This window comes from Mustela putorius, unplaced genomic scaffold (genome assembly GCF_011764305.1).
Source record: "Mustela putorius furo isolate JIRA1106 unplaced genomic scaffold, ASM1176430v1.1 tig00000929_pilon_pilon_pilon, whole genome shotgun sequence".
NCBI classification, from domain to species: domain Eukaryota; kingdom Metazoa; phylum Chordata; class Mammalia; order Carnivora; family Mustelidae; genus Mustela; species Mustela putorius.
Window position 1 is genome coordinate 273545 of NW_025421520.1, and position 22074 is coordinate 295618.

The window sequence follows — 22074 nt, forward strand, 5'->3', positions numbered from 1 at the left end:
TGGCCCACGGCTCTGCCCACCAACAGAGGGGCCCTGCAGAGGGTTTTAAGCAAGCGCCAAAAGGGTCACGTGTCCATTTTAACCCTGCCTGTGGTGTAGACCCGAGGTTCGGAAAGGAACCACATCGGAATCACCGCAGGGTCTGGTTCGGGGCAGGCAGGGGTTGATGGCCTCTGGGCGTTTGCTTTTGGACACGTTCCTGAGGGATGATGTCACTGCCGCTCTGGGGTCACACCGGGAGAACCACCAGTACACAGCACAGCAGCGTGACCCCACGTGGACCAGAGCACGCGTCTCCGCAGGTGGGGGAACCAAGGCAGGAAGCTGGACTGGGAATCCGAGGCTGGGAAGACCCTGGAGCCTCGACCCAGACGCCCCGTGTAGACCCTCCGTGCAGTTCTAGAAGCCACTTCTAATGAAAATGAATTTATCTATTTATTTGAGAGAGAGCATGAGTGAGGAGAAGGTCAGCGGGAGAAGCCGACTCCTCGTGGGGCTGGGAGCCCGATGCGGGACTCGATCCTGGAAGTCCGGCATCGTGACCTGAGCCGAAGGCAGTCGCTCCACCAACTGAGCCACGCAGGCATCCATGAATTTATTTTTTAAAGATTTCATTTATTTATTAGAGAGCTAGAGAGAGAGCACAAGTAGGCAGAGCGGCAGGCAGGGACAGAGGGGGAAGCAGACTCTCCCCTGATCGGGGAGCCTGATGCAGGGCTCGATCCCAGGACCCCGGGATTGTGACCTGAGCCGAAGGCAGAGACTTCACCCCCTGAGCCACCCAGGCGCCCCCTAATGAAAATCGATTTAAAGTTGCATCAAAGATGGACATTTCCACACAGTTCTAGGGCCCATGTTCTAAACATGAATTCTTACTCTTCAGTTCTGTCCCCACCGGCAGCGACACGGGTCGGCTGTACACAGAAACCCCAGAAGTTGTTCGTCCCTGTCCTCGAGCAGAGCCCCAGACCGTGTCCTTGTGATCCGCCCGTTCTCTTAGAAGTTGGCTGGGAGAAGCGTCCCGCCTGTTCACACAGCGCGTCACCCTGCGGCCGTTAGCCTTGGCTCTGGGTTGCTCAGCCCTGGGGCTGTCCTGCGTTCTGTTCTGGTGAGACTTCCCCGGAGCTGCGCGCCTCTGAGGCCTCGAGCTTGTCCCAGAGTGTGCTCGGGCGAGAAGCCCTTAACAAAGGCAATTTGCAAATAACCAGACCAAACCTTCTAAATGACTGAGCACATGAGAAACGTGAAATCTAAACCACTTTAAGCAAAGTAATACAGATTAAAATGTGGATATTCTTTTTTTTTTTTTTTACATGGACACAGAAAAAACGTCTTAATTCATACCTCTCTCAATTTCCAGTTCACGTGCTGTGTCCTGGGGTAGTCGTCCAGGAGTGAAAATGTGCCTGCAACTCCTCGTGGGTGGGAGCCTTCTCTCACTCTCCCTGTTCCCAAGGCACCTCGCTCGCTGGTTCCCAGGAAATGCCCGGTACATGTGCCGAGCAGGGTGAATTAAACTAATGGCAATGCCAACTGTGTTCAGCAAGAAATAAAAATCTTCTGTACGAAATTGGAGGTAAAACAATTCCCAGCACAAATCACTCGAAAATGCTAGATGGCGTGTAACCGTGTTGCTTGAAAAGGCACAGCTGAGATTTCAAGAAAGTAAAGAATCGTAGGCACATTGCCGAGCCCCAGTGCGGCCCGCAGGGGCGGCTGGTTCCCGGGGCAGCAGCCGGAGCATCTGGAGGAGCTGGGGTGAGCCGCGCGCAGGTGTGGGTGGCGGCGGGCGGCTGGAGCGGAGAGCTGGACGGAACGTCTGCCCGTGGCAGTGATGGGGAAGGCCCTCCTCCCGCCTCTGCTTTCCAGGAGGAAGAGAAGAAGGACGCGCCCTCCTGCAGGCGGGTTCCCCATCTGGGTCTTTGAGAGGCTATACCAATTTCATTTTCTCGTTAAATATTAACGAGAAACTCATTTTTTCCAAACTTTGCAATTTACTTCTGAAATACGTCTTTACCCATATTGAGTCTTCAATAATAAGGGTAATAAGGAGACAGAAACTCTCCTCCAAGGGCATCACCTTGTTGTAAAGAACAACACTGGGGCTGGACGGGGTGTGGACCAGCCTGCAGGAGGCTCGCCCACAGGTGCCCCACGAAGCTGCAGGAGCAGGCCTGTCCCTCCTGCCTCGGCCTGGACCTGGGTTTGCTTGCTGCCCCCAGGGCAGGGGATCAGCTCGGTGCCTCCCTAGCGGGCACCATCCCCTCAGTAGGGTTTATACTAAGCTGGTGTGAACAGGGCTATGGAGAAATCAGGGCCAGTGTGGAACATCCACTGGGTCCACACTCCTGGGCCAGTGCAGCATAAACCTGGGTAGGTCAGGACATACTTGCAAAACCAGCCCCCTGTGGTTTCTGGGACTCTCTCATGGGAAGCACCCCCCCAACCCCTGTCTGGTATCAGCTTATTTTAAAAAATATTTTTTAGAACAATTTCAGCTTATTTTTAAAGAGTCCCCCGTAATGAACAACCCATATTCTTGACATCGGCAGTTTCTCTCAGATTTGTGATGTGTGATCAGACGGCAAAGTGGGGGACCCTCAGATCACCCCTCTCCCTGCTCCACAAAGAGTCACTCAGAATGAATTTTAAGGAAATAGGCGGGCATTTAAAGAGGTGAATAAAGCGTTTGGGCTCAGAGTGGAGGTGGGCTGGTGCTGTCTGGCGTGCCCCAGGCCGGGCAGCATCGCTCCGGCCCAGGCTGACCGCCAGCATCTCTCCGTGCCTCTTCGCAGATCACGTTCTACGTTCTGGTGAAAGCCGTTTACACGCTGGGCTACAGTGTCTCTCTGATGTCCCTTACCACCGGGAGCCTCATTCTGTGCCTCTTCCGGTAAGTATCGGGAATGAGCCATTCTGCTGAGACCAGGAATTGTAGGTTTAAGCCAGGTGGGCCCATCCGAGGAGGAAAGAGATTCACTGTCTCCAAGCCGGCTCTCTCTCCGTTACACCCGGAAAACTCCTTGGAGAATCCCATGTGGAACACCAAAACACGGTGCTAATATTCACATTTCTGTTTACCTAGTCTGCATTTCTTATGTAAAGACACGATGCCGACTTTGGATAAGAATTCAGTTCAGCTGCTGCTACTGAACACCTAGCCGTTGCACAAATCCTTTGAAAATACAGAAGCCGTGAGCCTGCCCCTGCCATCCCGCAAGCGGGGAGAAATGCTCCTACGCTTTGGGCGTCGTGTCCTGACGGCTCTGAATCAAAAGTCAAAGTCAAAACAAAGACCAGTCGGGTTTTCTGCAGAGCAGAGTGGAAGTGGAACAGGGGCGTTACAAACCAATGTTCTGAGCACTTTGTAGAGAAGCAGATATCACATGAGGTGAAGTTCACAGGCAGGGCATTCGACACGGGTCTTGCAGGAAATTTGCTGCAAAGATGTTCCCTTCACATCTGTGGAGTGGGCACAGGCCGCCGCGGCCCTGTGTGCTTCCACTCTCGCTCTGAAGTCCTGCTCCAGGGCCCCAGCCTCAGGAGATGGAAATAAAGGACCAAGTTTTACCTACAGAAATAGTTCCCGTAATGCAGAACTGAGAACATCCGACACATTCAGTAAGGGACAGTAACGTCCATAAAAACACAAGAAGCCTTAAGATTACATCTGATTATTAAAGTGTTCATGGCTCCCTCCACCCCACCCCACCTCACACTTCCTCCCCTCACCCCTCACCCCTGCCGTCTTCACCGCAGGAAGCTGCACTGCACCCGGAACTACATCCACCTGAACCTGTTTGTCTCCTTCATCCTCCGAGCCGTCTCTGTGTTGGTCAAGGACGGTGTGCTGTACTCCAGCTCGGGCACAGGGCACTGCCCCGACCAGCCGTCCTCCTGGGTAAGGCTGCCCCTGGGAGCAGGGTCCTCGCACTGCGGGGACGGTGGCCGGTGCGAACCGCAGCCCCACAGACCTCCGTCCTCGCCACCCGGGCCCTTGGTCCCTGCCACCTGACACTGGGATGCCGTCTCACAGCTCGTGCTCGGGGCTAAGGGCAAGGGTCAGGCTGAGCAGCATAGGGGCTGCCCGAGGGGCTGGGGCTCAGAGCAGGTCCAGGTTGGCAGGTGAGACTGGGATGTGTCCCAGGCACCTTCCTGGGCTGGGAGGTCGTGGGCCGCGAGCGCTCACCCCCGAGCAGAGCCGGGAAAACACGAGGGCGCCACCCCCACGGGAGCTGCGGCGGCAGCTCTGGGCTGGAAAACCCGGTGTGGTAGAGAGGCACAGTGCCAGTGTCTTCGCCCCCCATCTCCCAGATGCGAGAAAGAGAAGCAGCCGTGGACTGCCGGGGGAGAGTTCCCAAGGGGGGCCCGAGCCCCTGCAGCCCCCACCAGGAGCCCCGTGGCCTGTCTGTGACCACGCTGGGCCCAGCTGTCTGCCATGAGGAGGAACACGCTAGTTACTTCTACGGCTGCACACTCCTGTGCCAGGCTCCCGCCCAGGCCATGCTGGTGCTGAGTGTGGCCTGCGGTGCTGGGCTGGGCTGCGCGCTGACCGCGCCCCTCTGACACGGGGGTCTGTGCGAGTCCTTCCTAGGGCTGCCTCGGGACCTCTGGCAGGCACCCGGGCCAACCGGCAGTCGGTGTGATCACAGCTTCCCGGACAGCCCTCTCTGCACGAGGAGCCGGGACGCTGGCCACTGCCCCCTCGGGCTCTGGGCAGCTGGATCCATCTGCTGGGCTGTTGCCCGGGATGGAACAGACTTGAGTTAATTCAGTTTTCAGACAGGAAAGCCTTCTAGAACACCGTAGAACACCAGCATTTCGCAGGCCTGGCAGTAAATAGATTTCTGGGGACAATCTGTTCATGACATACTTGGACTGAGTCAATCGGCAGAGTTTGTCGTAATAAAAGTAACACAAGACCCTTCACCCGGCAGACCCCCAGCCCCACGTGGGAGTCAGAGCTCCTGGGGTTCTTGCCCCACAATGAGGTTTCTGGCGTGGGCGACAGGGGTGAGCCCCAGTGCCACTCGGGTTCTTCTTTTGTTGAGAAGCTTCCTTTCCTTTCTCCAGGGAGCTCAAATCTCTGCTCAAAGGAGCCCCCCTCCCTGAGCTTCTTATTAAGGGGCTGGTGAGTCTAGTGGGCCACAGACCCCACCATCCAACCCAGGCCTGTGCTCCCAGCCATGCAGACGAGACCCAGCGGGCTCCTCCCTGAGGGGTGGGGGAGTGACAGCAGCCCAAGGGCCCTGCCACGGCCACCCGGCACCACCAGCCCCTACGCTGAAGGTCACTGACCCCCCTCCCACCTGGGGTTGGGGCTTCACCTCCCCACTTCTCGACAGCCTTCCAGTGCCAGGCTGGATGCTGCTGGGGAGGCCCTATGATTCAGAAGAGCCGCCGGCCCATTTGTGCGGGAGGACGCAGGGCTCCTGAGCGGGCTGGGGCTGCGGTCAGCATGCAGACAGCACGTGTCCCACACATCCTGGCACTGAAGTTGTCCAAGGATTCAGGGCTAAGGACTGAGGTGTGAGAAGCAGGTGTCAGGTGCAGAGTCCCACTGCCCAGTTCCCAGAGGGTCCCCAGACGCTGCACCCTCCATCAGGATGTCACCAAGATGTGCACCCACAGAGGCAGGAGGAAAGGAGGGACTGGGTCTCCCCCCTTGTTCCCAGAGAGGGCAAGGTTTGGAGAAAGTTAGAGAGACAGGCAGACCTCAGCATGAGGACCAGAGAAACCTCTTTTCTTGCAGTTGCATTTTTTGGACATTTTGGTTCTCAGCTGGGTACCAAACCAACATTATTCTCACAAGCAGGGAGCATCTCCCCCAAGTAGGCCGAAGGGTCTGTTTCTCAAGGTATTTGGAGGAGCCGAGCACTAGGCAGAGTCTATTTCCTTCCAAGAGGAGGCTTCCCCTCCACGGGACCATTCTCCCCACGTACCCTGGACACAGCGCTGAGCCCTGGGCTCAGTGTGTCTCCTCCTGGCTGCCCCGGGCGGGCTGCAACCCCAGCAGCTGATTCTCACTGAGACCAGAACGGACGACATGTGGAGTCGATGGGGACTCTGAGAAACCTAGCTTCGGGCTTTCCGAGGTGCTCCCCGTGAGCCTGAGCCCCCGGGAGGGGTCAGGTGGGGTGTCCATGGTGGCGGCCGTGGCCCAGCACATGTCACATGTGGAACCACCGCGCCAATGATGGGCACCACGACTCCCCGCAACACGAGTCTCTGCGCCTGTTCTGGCTCTGTCCGACGGGCGCCGCCATGCAGGCTGCCTCGAAGGGCTCTGTGCTCTACAGCTGTGATGCCGGTGACTGTGCGGCTTTCCCGAGAGTCGGAGCCGCTGTGGGCTGTGTCTGCCGCGGCTTCCCTGGCGTCCCAGGGTCGGTGGGCTCCGAGCACCTCCCCTCGCACCCCGAGCACACGCCCGCGTCCCGGTGAGTGGCCCTCAGTGAGTCCCAGGCTCACCGCGGCTGGTTTTCCTGATCCCACAGTGCGTCGTGAGTGCGTCTCTCCACTTAGGGTGCGGGGGCACGACGTTCGGGGGGGACCTACGTGCCAGCCCCACTCCCGGCCCCTCGGGCCTCAGGCACTCAGCCTCAGGAAGCAGGAACTGGTAGCTGCAGCCCCGCAGACAGTGGGGCTCACCCGACTGCAGACAGAGAGACCCGGGATGAGGTCGGCGTGGGAGCGCGGTGAGCGCGGGAGGTGGGGGCAGGTGCCACAGGTCACCTGGTGGAAGCTCCTGGCCGCCCCGGGGCGGCATGGAAGGGCTGCCGTGACTTTCCCGTCAGCACCAGCGCCCCCACACATGCGCGCCGGTATATCCACGCACGCACGTATAAAAGCACATGTGCATACACACGTGTGTGCAGCGTGCCCACGTGTGTCTGTGGGGTCTGGTATCAATACAGACACCACGTACAAGGTGCACGCTGTGCAGACGGACAGGACTCCTCCTCGTGTGGAAGTGTGGCCGCAGACACGCTCACGTGTCCACGTGAAGAGACACCCACATACGTAAAGTGGCCTCTCTCCGCGAGGGAGTGTCTGCCTGTACACGTATGCAGTTTGTACGTACACGCATGTCGTGGTGTCGGGGGGCAGCAAAGCTGCAGGAGAGAAATGAAGTCCCGTTCTTCAGCACACGTACACAAACTCGCTGATTAAAATCCTCAATTTCATGTTTTCTCAAGAGGCTGAAACCGCTGTGGGACTCTAAGAAGGTCTGCGGGGTCTGGTTCCTCCCAGGAAAACTCTCAAGATGCCGGGAACATAGCGTGCTCGAGGGACTCTCTCATCCTGCCCTTTGTTGTTCTGCCTCTTGCTGAGCGGGTGTCGAGGGCCACCGGAGGAGGGCGAGGGGGCGGGCAGAGGACGAGGACACGGACGTGCGGCGGCGGGGGGAGGGCAGGCGGCGAGACTAACCGCTGCGACGCCACAGCCCACGGCTGTCCGAGCGGCCGTGTTTATCCTCCAGGGAGTTCTGCCCCAGGGCTGGGGCTGCCGAGGGCCTCGGTGAGCACAGCGCCCGACGCCACTGTTCGGGCCCCTCGGGTCCTTCCCGACGCGCACGTGCCTTCCGTCCTAGAGCTCCTCCGCCCGCCGTGGACTGTTGTGTCCGACGGGGTCTGTCTCTCCGCCTCTGTCCCTGACTCCGACGGGGTCTGTCTCTCCTCCTCTGTCTCTGACATTCCAGGTCAGCTGCAAGCTGAGCCTGGTGTTCTTCCAGTACTGCATCACGGCGAACTTCTACTGGCTGCTGGTGGAGGGACTGTACCTGCACACCCTCCTGGTGGCCATATTCTCCCCCAGCCGGCGTTTCGTGGCCTACCTCCTGATTGGATGGGGTAAGGACTGTTTCCCCTGTGCATGCCCGATGCCCCAGCAGCCACCTGCCAACGCTCCAGGTGCCTGATTTCCACTGCTCTCACCTAGAAATGCAGACCTTTCAGCTCAGAAAAACCCTTTGCTGCGCCGTAGGATGCCCTTCTGGTTAGATTAGGAAGAGCCTTCCTGGCACGACTAGTTTCCTGGAGGCAGCACCCTCAGATTTCTAGGAACCAGGAACCTAGTTTAAAACTGCTATAAACTTCCTGTGCTGGAAAGTCAGAAAGAAGTGCCGTGGAGGAGGAGGGCAGGGAGCCCTTCTCACAGGAGGTCCCGGCAACCCACCAGTTAGCAGGACCTTCATTGGCCAGAATTGGAAGGGGCGCAAGCAGTGGTCCCCCTGGGTGCGCGGCGAGGGGCCCCCCTGCCGTCATGGTTCCCATACTCCGCAGCAGCACTTAGGGTGCACGGCGAAGCTTTGCCGGCGGTGGGGCTTCAGCTTGCGAACCCACGTGTATCATCACTGCTTTGTAATGAGCATAAGCGTCGGAGCGATTATGAAGCATTTCCACTTGACCCGTCCATCAGAAAGCCCCGGTTCCTGCTGCCCCTGGTGGATGAGGGTGCACACTTCTGTCCCTTGGGGCGGTCTCTGTTAGCTCGTGTGGGCTTGTGGATAACCAGGTGACTTTGGTTTATGGCAGGCATCCCCACCGTCTGCACAGCTGCATGGACGGCAGCCAGGCTCTCCTTAGAAGACACAGGGTGAGTGCTCTGTCCCGCCTCTGCCCGTAAAATGGGGTGGACCACTCCCGGCCAAGTTGCCGGCATCGTTAAGTCTTTGGAAACTAGAAAGAAGCTCGCTCTCTGGGTGGAAGGAGGGTCTGTGCTTGTGGCTGCCACTGAGCGAAGAGCTCCACCGGCAGTGTCTGAGCAGCCCGCCCACGGGAAGCCCTCAGACCTCGTGACGGTTCGCTGGGGCGACGGTACGTGGAGAAGGTCCGTGTGAGGGAGGCATTGAACCAGGTCCTGCCGCGGAGCTGGGATTGCGATGAACTGGGCGGAGGCGGGAGCAGCACCTCCGGGAGCGGAAGCCGTGTTCACAGACGGGAGCCGAGCAGAAGGCACGTACCGTCTGCCAGGGGCCAGGTGTGGAGAGGTGACAGCTGAAGACGAGGTTAAAATAGCCAGCAGGAGTGCAGCTCTCTGAGATAGTTCTCTAAAACGCAACAGAGCAGGGTCTGAAGTTCTTCTGTTTTCTGTTTTTAACCAACCCAATGTACAGGGTCAGGGCCCCAGACACAGGCACCAGGATCAGGGCCCCAGAATCAGGCCCCAGGCTCCCACCATGAATGTTGCACCTCGTGAAGGGCTCTCCGGGTCTACCAGTGCTCTACGAGTGGTAACAAACCACCCTAAAACTCAGTGGCTTACATAATTGCAGTTTCTAGGGTGTGTTCCTATGCCCGGGCAGCTTGGACAGACTCCCGTGGCCTTCTTCTGGCCGCTACCCGGCTTGCTCCCACACTGGGCCCCTGCTGGGTTGGCCGAGGGCTGGCGGGGCGGGGGCAGCACCAGCTGGCAGGCTCCCTTCTGTCCTGCAGGTTCCAAGCGCTCCCCATCTTATTGCCAAAACCCGCTAGGATTCTGAGGCGAGGGCTGACCTCTGCCCCTGCTGGGAGGGGCTGCAGAGCCCCACTGGGGGTGGGGATAACAGGGAAAGATGGAGGCGTTGCAACCCACCCCCAGCTTGCTACTGGAGACAGCCCTGACCCTGGAAACCGGAGTGAGAACATCGCTGGACAGACATTCCTAGCTGTGCCTGCCTCAGTTCCTCCGAAGACGTTTTAAACCTTCATTCAAGACCCAAACACAAACCATTCAGGAGGGGAGAAGAAATTAATTCTCAGTAGAAAAACTCCCCTTTGTCGGACGCCGGCCGGAGTGAGCATGAGACCCCCGCTCCCTAGTTAGGGGCCTTCCGTGCGGCTTGGTGTCCCATTGTCCTGCTCCGGGAGTTCTGCTCTGGCTTCACGTCTCTGTTAGCAGACGTCCGCGTCAGGAGGAGTGAGGTCACTGGCCAGGGGCGGATTGCAGCCAGGTCCCTAAGCGAGGAGCAGCTCTGCTCTCACAGCGGCCACCCGCCCGTCCCGGTCCCGCGTGCGCCGTCCCACAGAGGGGTCTCGGAACGCACCAGGCCCAGAGGCCCGCGTGGCTGGAGCGCCAGCCCGGTGTGGCCAGCCCTGCATAAGGGGCGCATCCACAGGCAGTGCGTGGACCCTCCTGCCCTTGCTTTGTGCATGAATCGGAGGTGACATGGTTTTCCTTCTCTCTTTTCTCTAGTTGCTGGGATACCAATGACCACAGTGTCCCCTGGTGGGTTATACGGACACCGATTCTGATATCGATTATAGTAAGTCATCTCTGTATGGAAACGTGAGCTATCCATTGGGCTGCGCGCTTGGGCAGAGAGGGAGCCCACGTCGCTGTTTTACATACGAATAGCCTCGTCCCACGTGGCTCCCTGAGAGACGCAGTGGCCCAGCTCCTAAGGTCTGCCCTGGACTCTGTCCCCCTCCGGGAGGAAGGCTCAGTGAAGGGGGAGGGAGTGGGGAGAGAGAGGCAAGCTCTCCAGAGGGGTGGGGAGGAACCCTGCAGGGAGGCGGGGCCAGCCCTGCCCCGACTGGAGGAGTCACCGTGTCCCCTCCGCTCTCAGCTCTCAGGACTGACGCCCCTGCAGCCAGGGTCCTGAGATGCTGCCGGGAGACCCAGTCCGCTGGGGTTCTGAGGGCACCCCCGCCACCAGCTGGGCAGGGCAGAGCGCCTGTTCCGGGCTGGGCTGCAGACAACCTGGCCACACCCACCTCCCCACCGGGAGCTCACACACACACACGTGGTCTCTCTTTGTGCAGGTCAACTTTGTCCTTTTTGTTAGTATCATACGGATTTTACTACAGAAGCTGACGTCCCCAGATGTCGGCGGCACTGACCCATCACAGTACAAGTGAGTCTGTGTGTGGGTCCCAGAGCCCAGCTGCCCTCACAGCCTCCCGTGGCCTGGAAACCCAGAGTCGGGGAGGACGTGCCTCTGTGCACGCAGCGAAGGCCCGCGTTCACCCCTGTGGGTACGGGACCGTGCTTATGGCTGGGGCGGCGGTGTCTTCTCCCAGGCCGGTGACGGCGGCTCCGGTCGAGCCCCTCCCCTGTTTCAGCACGGACACCCTCTAGGGCTCACGGAAGCCCTCTGCCCGCTTTCCTGTTTCGTAATCTGACTTTTGCTCCTCGGTCACACATTCTCTGTATTTCATGCTTGACTCTTTGTTCCCCATCAGACCACATGGTTCCTGCCGGCATCGAAGGCCAGGCCTCGTCCTGGATAATAATTCGTGGTTTATTGGCCAAATGATTACATGATGGATTTCATCATGTCCGTTCAGTGGGAAAGAGATCAGAGGTCAAGTAATGCCACAATCATCCGGCTAATTAATGAGGACCTGGAGACTCGATAAAAGAACGTGAAGATTCTATAAATTTCTGTCCAGAACTTACAAAGGAAATGCCCACAACTTATTATCAAGTAGAACTAGCTCAGCATGGGGTGGTTGGTCCAGCCAGTGGGGGCCCCAGACTCAGACAGACAGCTGGAATCACAGCCGCCTGGAGCTGTGTGACCCTGGGCCGGTGACCTGACTACAGCCAGGGGTGGGCCTGGCATTGGTGGCCAGGGGCCCTGTGCTGGGCTGACACACCAGCTGCAGGCCGGGGGGATGTGACCTCACTGCTCTGGGCCTCAGTGTCCTCATCTATAAAGTGGAAATGATGATCATCTCTAAGGAGGGTAAATACAGTTAGTACTGGAAAGACATTTAGTGCCGGCACCAGTAAGTGTTGTGGGGAAATCTGTGCACAGACCCTTCTGACCATGCCCTAGGCTACACACAACCTGAGGCATCCCTTTCTCTGCTCTGTCGACTCAAGGAAGCTACACAGAAGGCCAGACCTACAGACGAGATTCCACATCAGACCACAAAGGACAGAGCCATGTCGTCCCTCGCAGGCAGCACCTGTCCTGGCCCCTGAGCCCGCCCGCGCCCACGGCGGGGACAGGACGGCTCTCCGTTGCTCTTCGAACTCAGTTTTGATTTTCAGCTGGTCTTGTTTAGCTTCTGTGCTGACCTTTTCTTTGGGGTCTCTGGGAGTGTCCATTCAGTACGTCTTAGAGATACATGTTTTTATTTTAGAAACAAAATTAAGTAGGAAAATATAATCTGTTCTTTTCCCAGGATGACAAAAGAAACAGAGTCTGCAATGTTGCCCTCTGGTTGTATCTTGATGTCTTTTCTCTGGAACTATCTTTATAACAGTAACAAACGTCCCCGAACAGGGTCCCAGAGGTCCAGCCTTGCTAGAAATCTGTCTCCAGAAATGAGCATGATAGTGATTCCACATGTACCTAAGGGAATTCAGGCAGACTCTGTGCCTCACACTGAACTGAAGGGCACAGCTCCCTACACAACCACCTTGGGCTCACCAGGCTAGCGCTGAAACAGGATGAAATGCAGCAACCTTGTGAGGTTAGATGTTTGGATCTGCAAGGGGACAGCGGTGTGACGCCCACTGATGGGCTGTCCTTGCCGACGGGGCTGGACCACGTCCTGCTGCACAGCGACCGGGCTTCTGGGGTTTGCATGGACGGCCCACTTGTAAACACCGCAGGATATGGTTCGTTTGTGGGGAAATCAGGAGAAATGGACACATTTCTAGAACGTACATCCCAGGCTCTGAGTGCTAGGTACGAGGTCAGTGCCTTAAAAATATGTTAAGAAGTTCGTGACGTTTTCTAAGCATTGGGTTAAGGCCAAGGAAGAGGAGGAGGCGGGGCAGGGGCGGAGTGGAGCCTTCTCGCTGGGTTCCTTCGGGATCAGGCCGCCGGGTCCCTGCAGAGGCTACCAGATGTTCATTTAGGGGCCTTGATATGCACACACTCCACCGGGTGGCCTGACTTGGCCTGGGGCAGGATCCTCCCTGACGAGCCCCCGGGGACCCCAGTGCCCCTGACGAGCCCCCGGGACCCCAGTGCTCCTGTCCATGCTGGAGCTACAAGGACGAGATCTGGCCACAGGCCAGGACGAGCCAGGACACTTTAGAGCGGCCAGCGCGGGCCCCGCTGCGGGGACCTGGTTTAGTCGCTGTGAGGAGGCAGGCTGGACTGAGGACTCTAGAAGGTTCCACGGATGACTCTCACACGCAGCAAGGAGAGGCCCCAGCTCAGAGCAGTGGCTCTCCAGTGGGATCCAGACAGCAGAGGCAGCACCTCTAGGAACCCGAGAGCCAGCCCCGCGAAGGTGGGGCCAGCAACCGGCCTTCGAACGGGACCCCCAGTAGAGAAAGGAGACGGTTTGCCGGGGCTTGGGGAGAGCAGCTAAAGGAAAGGGGCCGTGAGCTCGGCGGTCTTTCTTCCAGGCGTAGAGCCCAGCGAGCAGGAAGCTGCGTGTCCATCAGGGGGCAGTGACTCCCCGACGGACAGAACAGCTACATCGGGTCCAGGTCAACCAACCCCACGGAGCCGGGGGCACCCAGACCCCGGGGCGCCCGTCCCGCTGCCACACGGTGCTCGGGGGGCTGCCCCCCTGCTGAGTCTGCTCCTGTGAACACAGAGTCAGACTTGACGACCCGAGCGGGGAGGCTGCCCTCAGACGCACGTCCTTGTGGGGGCCCGGCAGGAGGTCTCGGAGGAGCCTTGCAGCGTTAGGAGGTCCTGTTTGTCACCGGGCCGGCACGTTCTGCCCGCGGCTGGGCGGGGGAGGCTGGTTTTCCTCGGTCTGTGAGCAGCAGGGCTCCGAGGGTGAGGCCCTGGCCCTGAGCCAGCAAGCCCCCCCACCCCCGCCACTCCCGGAGCCCAGGGGCCGGCCCCGCGCTCAGCATCTGTCTGTCCCGCAGGAGGCTCGCCAAGTCCACGCTGCTGCTCATCCCGCTGTTCGGAGCCCACTACATGGTGTTTGCTGTGTTTCCTATCGGCATCTCCTCCAAGTATCAGATTCTGTTCGAGCTGTGCATGGGGTCGTTTCAGGTGCGTGTGGGAAGGGGCGGTTCCTCCTCCGCGTAGGGGCGCGGCTCTGACAGTCCTTTCTCGTTCGCAGGGCCTGGTGGTGGCTGTTCTGTACTGCTTTCTCAACAGCGAAGTAAGTGCTCGTCACAGCTCGGGGGACGTGGGTGGGTTCCCTGACGTGGCCCCGCGACCTGCAGGAGAGCTCAGGTCTTCTGTCCTGGCAGCCCCATTCACCAAGCCTGCCCTCCCACAGGGAGAAAGCTCCTGAGAAAGCTCCCCGGCCGGCAGGCGGAGAGCAATCCTGCCCTTGGTGTGGCCCAGGCCTTACTCCTTGAACCCGGATATCGGGATGGGGAGGGGCGGGCCCAGGGGTGGGAGCCCTGCTCCCTGAGCTCCCTGCCCACAGCCAGTGAGGATGGACGTGCGTGAGGCCCCCAGAGCAGAGCCCTGGTCTGCTTGTTCCCGTGTGCCTTCCCCTGCCAGGCCTCATGTGGCCCCAGCCCCCAGGCTTCCAGCCCTGCGCCTCTCCCTCCCTCAGCTCAAATGCCCTCCGGGAGCCTGCTCCCCTTCCGCTGCTCTGGGGGGTCCCCGAGTCCTGACCCCACCTGGCTCCGAGCACCCTTGCCTGCTGCTGCCCGTCATGGTGCTGGCCGCCTGGCCGGCCGCATCTTCCGTACTGCGGCTCCCCCAGAGCAGGGCGTGTGTCAGCTCCCACGTCCGCCTGACCCCTGCTTCCTCGTCGCCTCGTCCTCGCCCAGGTACAGAGCGAGCTGAAAAGGAAGTGGCGCAGCCTGTGCCCCGGATGGCCCTGCGGCCTGGACCACGGGCTCCGCCGCGCGTCTGTCTCGAGGAACGACTCAGAGAACGCCCTGCAGTTCCACCGCGGCTCCCGTGCCCCATCCTTCCTGCAGACGGAGACCTCGGTCATCTAGACGGGTGCCCCATTGCAGATGGACAGATGTGGGCAGCCGCAGGCCAGGAGAGCCTGCGCGGACAGATGTGGGAGCCCCAGCGGGAGAGCCCTGGCGGGTGACTCAGGGGTGACTCCACAGAGCTGGTCTCTGCCTGTCCCCTCCGTGGAGCTGGGGTCCCGTGGGCACCGGCTAGGACTTCAGTCTGATCCCTGTTAAACGTCAGTGTGTAGGCAGTTTTCCTCGTAATGCTGTTTGGCCAAGTAGGGGAACCTGTTTTCAGAGAGAACAGGGAGATGAAGCGGTCTCTGAAACGGGACACAGTGGCCCAGAACTTGGCTCCATCCACTCCACCCTGGAAGGAATGAAGGTGGGTTTCTAATGGTGCCAGTTCTGGGCAGGGGGCAAAGGCCTGAGCTGGGGGCTGGAGCGTCCCCCTGCATAACCCCCAGCTCTGGCCTCCCCTGCCCAGTCCTCAGTAGGACAGCATTCTCATCTGCCAGACACAGGGACGTGCAGCAGAGCCTGCCCCTGCTGGGTGCCCCTGCTCGTCCCCACCTGGCCCAGGGCCACCCCTACCTGCTGGTCCACCAGGAAAAGTGCAGAGAAGGCTGTCAGTTCACAACGGCAGCGAGTGGCGTGTCACCCCGCAAGGGCACCCGAGCCTAATGAGACTCCCCCTGAGACCACGTCAGGCCTCCTCCCCCCGCAGGCGTGAGAAGATTGGGTGACCTGCGGCCCAGCTTGTAGGACCTGGTCATCAGGGCAAGTACGACACCAGGCATTTTATCTGGAGCAGAAAGCTATTTTCCTTTTAATGAAATAATCTTTTAATGAAAATAATTTTAAAGTCCATTTCTGCTTAAACGGAGGTTATTCAAACAAAATATAAAAACGTGTTGAGCGCTTCTGTCCAACCGTGGCAAGCAGCAGCCCCGGTTTCCAGGTCCCCTGATGTCTGCGGATTCGGGAGCTGGTCTGAGTGCTGAGCAGCTGCAGAGACGGCAGGCGGCCGGCGAGGAGAGGGAGTCCGCCCCCATGCCCGGCCGGCCTTGCAGCACCGGACAGACGGACCATCTGCCCATACCCCGTCCAGCTGCCCCAGCTGCTGCACTCAGCAGTCCGACCCCATTTATGCTCCTGGCGCCCCCCAACCTGAGGCCATGAGGTCTTCTTCCTGAGGCAAAGCCTGGACAAGCAGCGGCTGTGTGCAGAGGTCCCTGAGCTGGGGCCTCCACCTCAGATGAGTCACTGTCCCCAGATCCCCATGACCACTGAAAGCCCGACCCGGGCTCACGCGGGGCCACGGCTCGTGCTCAGCCGGACGTGCCTCTTTCTTGCTGGCCTGCGCCGAGGCCCCGCGGGTGTGGGCGGGTCTGTCTTGCCTGGGAAAGGGGAGGAGGCCGGGAGAGCGAGCGTCTCCTAGGAGCAGCGCGGGGTCAGCACACTGGTCCTGACCTGCTGCAGTGTGCGGCGGCGTCCACAGTCACTGGTGCAGCACTTCAGGAAAACCTGAGCTCCTGTCCAGAGGCTCTAGACTGACTGGTCTGCAGGTCCCGGGCCCTCGGCTCCCACGCGGAGGGCAGACTCACCGTGCCCAGCGGAGGCCGTCCCCGTGCCCCGAGCTCTCCCTGCAGGCCTAGCCAGCTGCGCGGAGGAAGGCGAGCGGGAGCCCCGTGGTGCCTTCAAGGCCCTGGAAGCCGCCACCTCTCCCGGGGCGCTGAGGCCGCCGGCCAGGTTGCCCTCCTCAGGGCACCCAGGGCAGTGGAAGTGGCCACCCAGCATCCAGCAGCTCCGGCACCCACCCTAGCCAAGAAGCAGGGGCAGGGCTGACACATATGTGCACGCTCATGTGTGTCTGCGAGTGCCCCGACCCCGTGCGCCTCGGCCCGTAAGATCTGCGTCAACACCGTCTGTGCGCAGCCCGCGCTCCCCTCCGGAGGAGCAGGGCAGGCCGTGGAATGCAGACTCTCAGAGCCAGGTTGGAGGCCCACCGGGGAGGAGGGCAGCCTCGGCACAGCGCCGGGTTGGGGGGGAGGGTGTCCCCGGGAGTCCAGGGAGGACCACGGTCCCGACGCTCAAGGAAGACAGCGGTGTGGGCTTGTGCACCCGCCACGCTGAAGGAGACCCTCTCCACGGCGGGCCTGCTCCTTTCTTACCAAAAATGCAGCTTTTAAGGGGCCTTTTTTCAGGTTTTCAGGTAACAGGCAGAACAGTCACTGGCCCGGGCTCCCCGTCCCTCCCTCCCGATACAAGTCGAGGTATCGCACGAGCATTTGTGCGCACGCCCAGGGACTCCCCCAGAACAGGGTCTCCCACGTGCTGGGCACAGCCCAGCGCAGTGGACCAGCGGCGGCAGGTACAGCTCCCTCGGTGGCAGCTGGGACGGTCCCCAGCCACCAACCCCAGCATCGCTGACATTTCCTCTTTTCCGGGCCCCAGTCTGCCGGCCTCCAGGCAAGAGCCACAGGAGCACCTGCCCCTTGGTTCTGCATTAATGCGGAGCCTGATCCCCCATGAGACGGCTGCCCCCAACCCCCGGCCCCCGGCAGGCGTCCCCCACCCCCAATGCAGGTCCGCTGCTCTTTTACAAACCTGCTTCTTTATTCCTGGGAAACAGGGGCCGAGACTCCGCAGAGGCCGTGGGTGGTTTGTGTCTCAACGGACAAGCACGTAAAGAGGCACCCCTCGGCCTGTGGACCTTACAAAGGATTTAGGGCATCTTTTATACAGAAAAGTGTTCTTTGGAAAGAAAGACGCTCACATCCTTCATGGTCACTAAAGGTTTCCTAGGGAAGTAGAGCGGGCAGAGGCGGTCTGCAGATTCGCTCCTCAAAACGAAAAACAGTCCCACCTTCTCCAGATGCCCTAGAGCGAGCCCTGAGCGGAAGGTCAGAGGTCGTAGCCTGAACACCGACCCCTCAGCTAGCACAGGACCTTTGCTAAAGCTGCTTCTGTTCAACACCCAGAACTGAAGGAACAACAGGGGAAGGAAACGAAACAGTGGGGTCACGTAAGATGCCAGCTCTGTGTAAGATTCCGGCTTATGCATACCCTCTCCTGGGTGGAAGGTTGTAAGTGATCAAGTCAAAGACAGCAGTCTATAAACCCGACACCTCCGAAACACGAGATTTTATAGTTTCAATAATTATAATTATGAATCTAGAATACGCAAATGTTGTTTTCCAAATCACGACGTAAATAACTACAATTCCTTTCTGATTTGAAAACACACTCCACTAAAGCCTCATTTCAAGGTCACTCGTAATTCCGCAGAGTTTCACGCAGCATGAGTAGATTATGGTCTCCCAGGTCTGCCAACCTGCAGTGAGAAAACCCTTCTCTATTATAGCTCTATGGAAGCTGGAGGTGTGGGTCATGATCTCTGTACACTTCATCCCAGTTTTCGTGTGTGAAACACGCAGGCACACAGACACACGCGCGCTGAGATAGGACGCGTCCCCGTGGGTGTGCGCCCGCCTGCCCCCCTCCCGCTGTCTGGGTAGGATTTTGTCTGGCTTCACATAAGCTTCTCTTCTCTCCCTCCTTGTCAGACAACCTCTGGAGCTTTGAGATGGGGACCTGCGCTCCAGGCCTTCCCCTGGGCGGCGTTGATGACACAGCCCAGGCGCAGCTCTGCGCTGAGAGCGAGAACTAAGGAAGAAAGAAGACTGGGAGCTACCAGCACGCACAAGGGGCCTCTGTGGAGTAAGAAAATGCATGAACTGCTCAAATTCCTGGAGATGCACAGATTGTGCTTTTGATCACATGTCACACTTCCCTGAGAATGAGACCACGGACCGTAGATCGATACGTGTATCTGGTCTGCACTGTGTCCTAACCCCCATGTCCACTGTCCGCCTGTCCATCTGGCCATGTGACTGCTCATGGCTCTGCAAGACAAGAGTTCAGCAAGGCAAAGAGGGTTTTGAGGAAAAGACAGCATTAAATGAGGTTACAGGGGATATGTGGAATTTATAAAGGGAACAACTTAACAATAGGGTGATGTGGCTAAAGCCGCTTGCCAAGGGGCCCCGCTCCGCTGTGTCCAGGAAGGAAGCCGGAGGTGCAGTCAGGCAGACAGGCTCCAGACGCCCCTAGCAGATGAAACAGGCTTTCTTCTGAAGACTGGGAGCTTCCCAAGGCTTTGGAGCTGGGGAATGACGAGGCAGAGGCTGTGTTTCAGAAGCGAACTGATGGCTGGGAAAGAGGCTGTGTCGTGGAGCATCTGTGAGCTTGGTCCGCACAGGAGGGGAAGGTGGCACAGGCTATCGAGGCCAGGAGCCGGGGAGCCACACCTGTGGTGGGACAGTTTGCTGAGAGGCAACACCAGGATCACAGGAGAGTCCCCGGATGCCCACATGACAGTGAAGCACGCTATGGGCCAGAGGTCGCCGCGTTCACGCCGTTTACTCTGACGCTTTCAGAATAAAATGAATGCGAGGCTTTCTCAAATAGTAGTCTGGCTGATGGAACCAGCAGCCCCAAGGAGGGTGTCCGAGGGCCAGGCGGGAGACAGGCTTTCCCTCCGATCTCCTCTGTTGACAAGACAGCATCACAAACCCACTCACATCATAAGAGACATGGAGGAGAGACTCTGGGGATCACGTGGGTTTGTACAACCCCAAGCCACGCTGATTCTGAACGTGCTTTCGGTGATGTAAGAAACCACAAAGAAAGAGAGCTACACATCGAAATCTGCGCAACTAGATTCAGGCCGAAACAAAGAAAGAGCATCCAGAGTGAATCTGAGTCAAACCCAGAGAGCAATTCTGGGCGCCATGGGGTCTCCAGCTCAACAGACCATACATAGCTCGAACCTGGGACCCTGAGGCAACCACCCTCCCTGACCTCCACTTGCTGTCAAGCTAGATACACAACAGGCTCCCGTAAGCAACGTCAAAATGTATGCTTATGGAAGTTAAACCCCAGAATCCTATTTGGGGCATTTGGGTATGTGGGGCTGTGAGGGGCTGTGAGGGGAGGGTGTGTCAGTGAGAATTACCCTCCAGACTCAGTAGCTGAAGTTCAGGTCAGATTGCCAGGCCGATGTCAGGAATCGTGAAGTCAAGACAGAGGCAGCCAGGGGTGGAGGGGAGGTCAGGGCCACAGGAAGGGGGACGTTTGTTAAATGTCTGACCTGCAAAAGTTCAGTTAGCAGGACAGTTATGCCCCAGACACAGGCAGGCTGGGTGGGTTCTGACCCGTCTCCGACGGCACCATGCGGGGGGTGGGGGGCAGCAGCACTGTGCCGAGCAGGGTGCTGTTGAGGAAAAGCACGAGGCTGGTCCAGGGGTGCCTCGAGGACCCTGTGATCAGGGATTCCCAGTCGATCCCACAAGGTGCATCCATATTACAGCCCATTTTCCCAGCTGGGCCAAAGCGGATTACTGAGGATGGCATGGAAAGCCACTCCACACCCTTGTGGCACCCCCTCAACCTTGGCTTGCCAGCCTCACTGGTCAGCATCTCACCCATATGATGTCCCTGCAACAGAGAGACAGTGTCCACCCAGGTCAACACAGCCCACAGACATTGCTTGGGCCCCAAGGTGAACACATCCCTGGAACTGTCCCCACAGTGCCCTGCTCTCAGCCACCCGCTGTCTGCTTGCTACTGTGAGCTGCCTTGAATTTGGGGATGGAGGCCAACAAAGCAATACATAAAAACGCCAGCCCTCCTGCAGCCACCCAGCCGGTCCTGCACTGGCCAGTCACGCTAAGGTCTTCCTGGGGTCCCCATGCAGTCCCCTCCTGTTTCTGGGCCCAGGCCAGGATGATTTCCTTCCATGAAAGACAGCTCTCCGGATGTGAGTGTCCAGCAGAGGAAATCAGGAAAGGACACCGGCTTCAGTCTCTTCAGAGTTTATGCTGGGGACCTTTTCAGAGTCTATGCTGGGGACCTTTGAGCAGAGTGAGATCCAGGTGACACTTCTGCTCCCAAAATGTCAGGGCTGCTCTAGGGAACACCAGGGTTTGTGGTGGTTTGGGGTGAACTTCTTGAATAATCTGCCTCAGCCACCTTCCCTGCAAGACTATGGCCTCCTCACAGCCCTCCTGCCCATTTCAAGGGCTCATACCTGCCCACAAGCGTATCCCACAGCCCCTTCAGCACCCCCTTGACCCATGTAGATAGAAGTCCCTGTGAAGACATGCAAGTGGGTTGGTTTGCCAGAGGTAACCAAGGACACGTCACTGCACGTTACTGTGGAGCTCCCGCCCGCCTGAGGGTTGTCTAGGTCTGGGTCAGCCGGGATGCCCAGGAACCCTCCGTGAGCAAGGCAGCAGGCTCCTGCTCCAACAAACACACCTGTCTGGAGATGGTGGCTGGCAGACCTGAGAGAGAGCTCCCTGGGGAAGCCACAGAAAGGAGCCTGTCACTCCAGGAAGGTGCTGGGCCCTAGGGGAGAGCTCAGAAGGAAGCCCCGGCATATTTTCCTGGTGGAGAAATGACCTGCACCAGACAGCCTGTTGGGAGGGCTTTGGGCCATGCGAGAGGAACTGAGAGAGAAAATAACCTCCAGATGCCCCAGGGCCTGGAGCACACAGGGAAGCATATCGCAACAAACTTCTTAAAAATATATGTAAGAAAGAGCAGATCCTGCTGGGAAGATGGCAGAGTAAGAGAACCCTGGGCTTACCTCTTGCAATGTGGCCACCTAGAGAGTACCTACATCCACATAAATAACCCAGAAAGCAACCCAAAGCCTGGCAGCATGGACTCTCCATAGCCAAGCATAGACAAAAGGCCACCACGACGCAGATCTAGCCCCTCTAATCACTTTTGGCAAGGTTCCATCAAAGCAGTGCCACCAGCGGGTGGTGTACAAGCAGCCCAGATGAGGGCCAGCATCACTCCAAATTGATTCCTGCCTCCAGGAAAGGGGAGGACTACCACACACACCAGTCTGACTGCTGTCTCAGCAGTGGGCTGGGGGCAGGCAGCTGGTCTGACTGCAGGCCCCACCCAGCAGCAAACTCTTCTCAGGGACCACACAGGGGAAGTGCCACAGTTTGGTACTACTGCATCTCTGGCAAACACCTACTCTGACTCAACTCAAGCCCAAGGCAGCCCCCAACCAGCCCACTAACACCACGGGCACCAGAGTCTACCCACAACAGGCAGAGAGCCATCACAGTCTAGAGTGAAGGCAAATGGAGCTACACCACAATGGCAGGACACCCCTGTAGCAACACACATAGGAGATACCCCTGAAGCACCATTTTCTGGTGAAAAGGAGATGTTGCCCTGTGGGGCACTAAAGGGCCTCTTCCTCACAAAACC

General features: G+C 58.6%; 1 protein-coding gene across 3 annotated transcripts in view; it reads left to right on the forward strand.

The window, feature by feature from the left end:
* The window catches only part of VIPR2 (vasoactive intestinal peptide receptor 2), a 58412-nt gene extending 39167 nt beyond the window's left edge, over positions 1 to 19245 (forward strand). The window contains exons 5-13 of one of the 3 annotated variants that reach the window (XM_004766020.3): positions 2796 to 2893; positions 3760 to 3901; positions 7733 to 7850; positions 8535 to 8595; positions 10174 to 10243; positions 10743 to 10834; positions 13771 to 13900; positions 13971 to 14012; positions 14638 to 19245. In XM_004766020.3, coding sequence (XP_004766077.1) covers positions 2796 to 2893; positions 3760 to 3901; positions 7733 to 7850; positions 8535 to 8595; positions 10174 to 10243; positions 10743 to 10834; positions 13771 to 13900; positions 13971 to 14012; positions 14638 to 14811 — 927 coding nt within the window. In that variant the 3' untranslated portion in view covers positions 14812 to 19245. The other 2 variants (XM_004766019.3, XM_004766021.3) reach the window with 2 other exon arrangements.
* The last annotated feature ends 2829 nt before the right edge of the window (positions 19246 to 22074 follow it).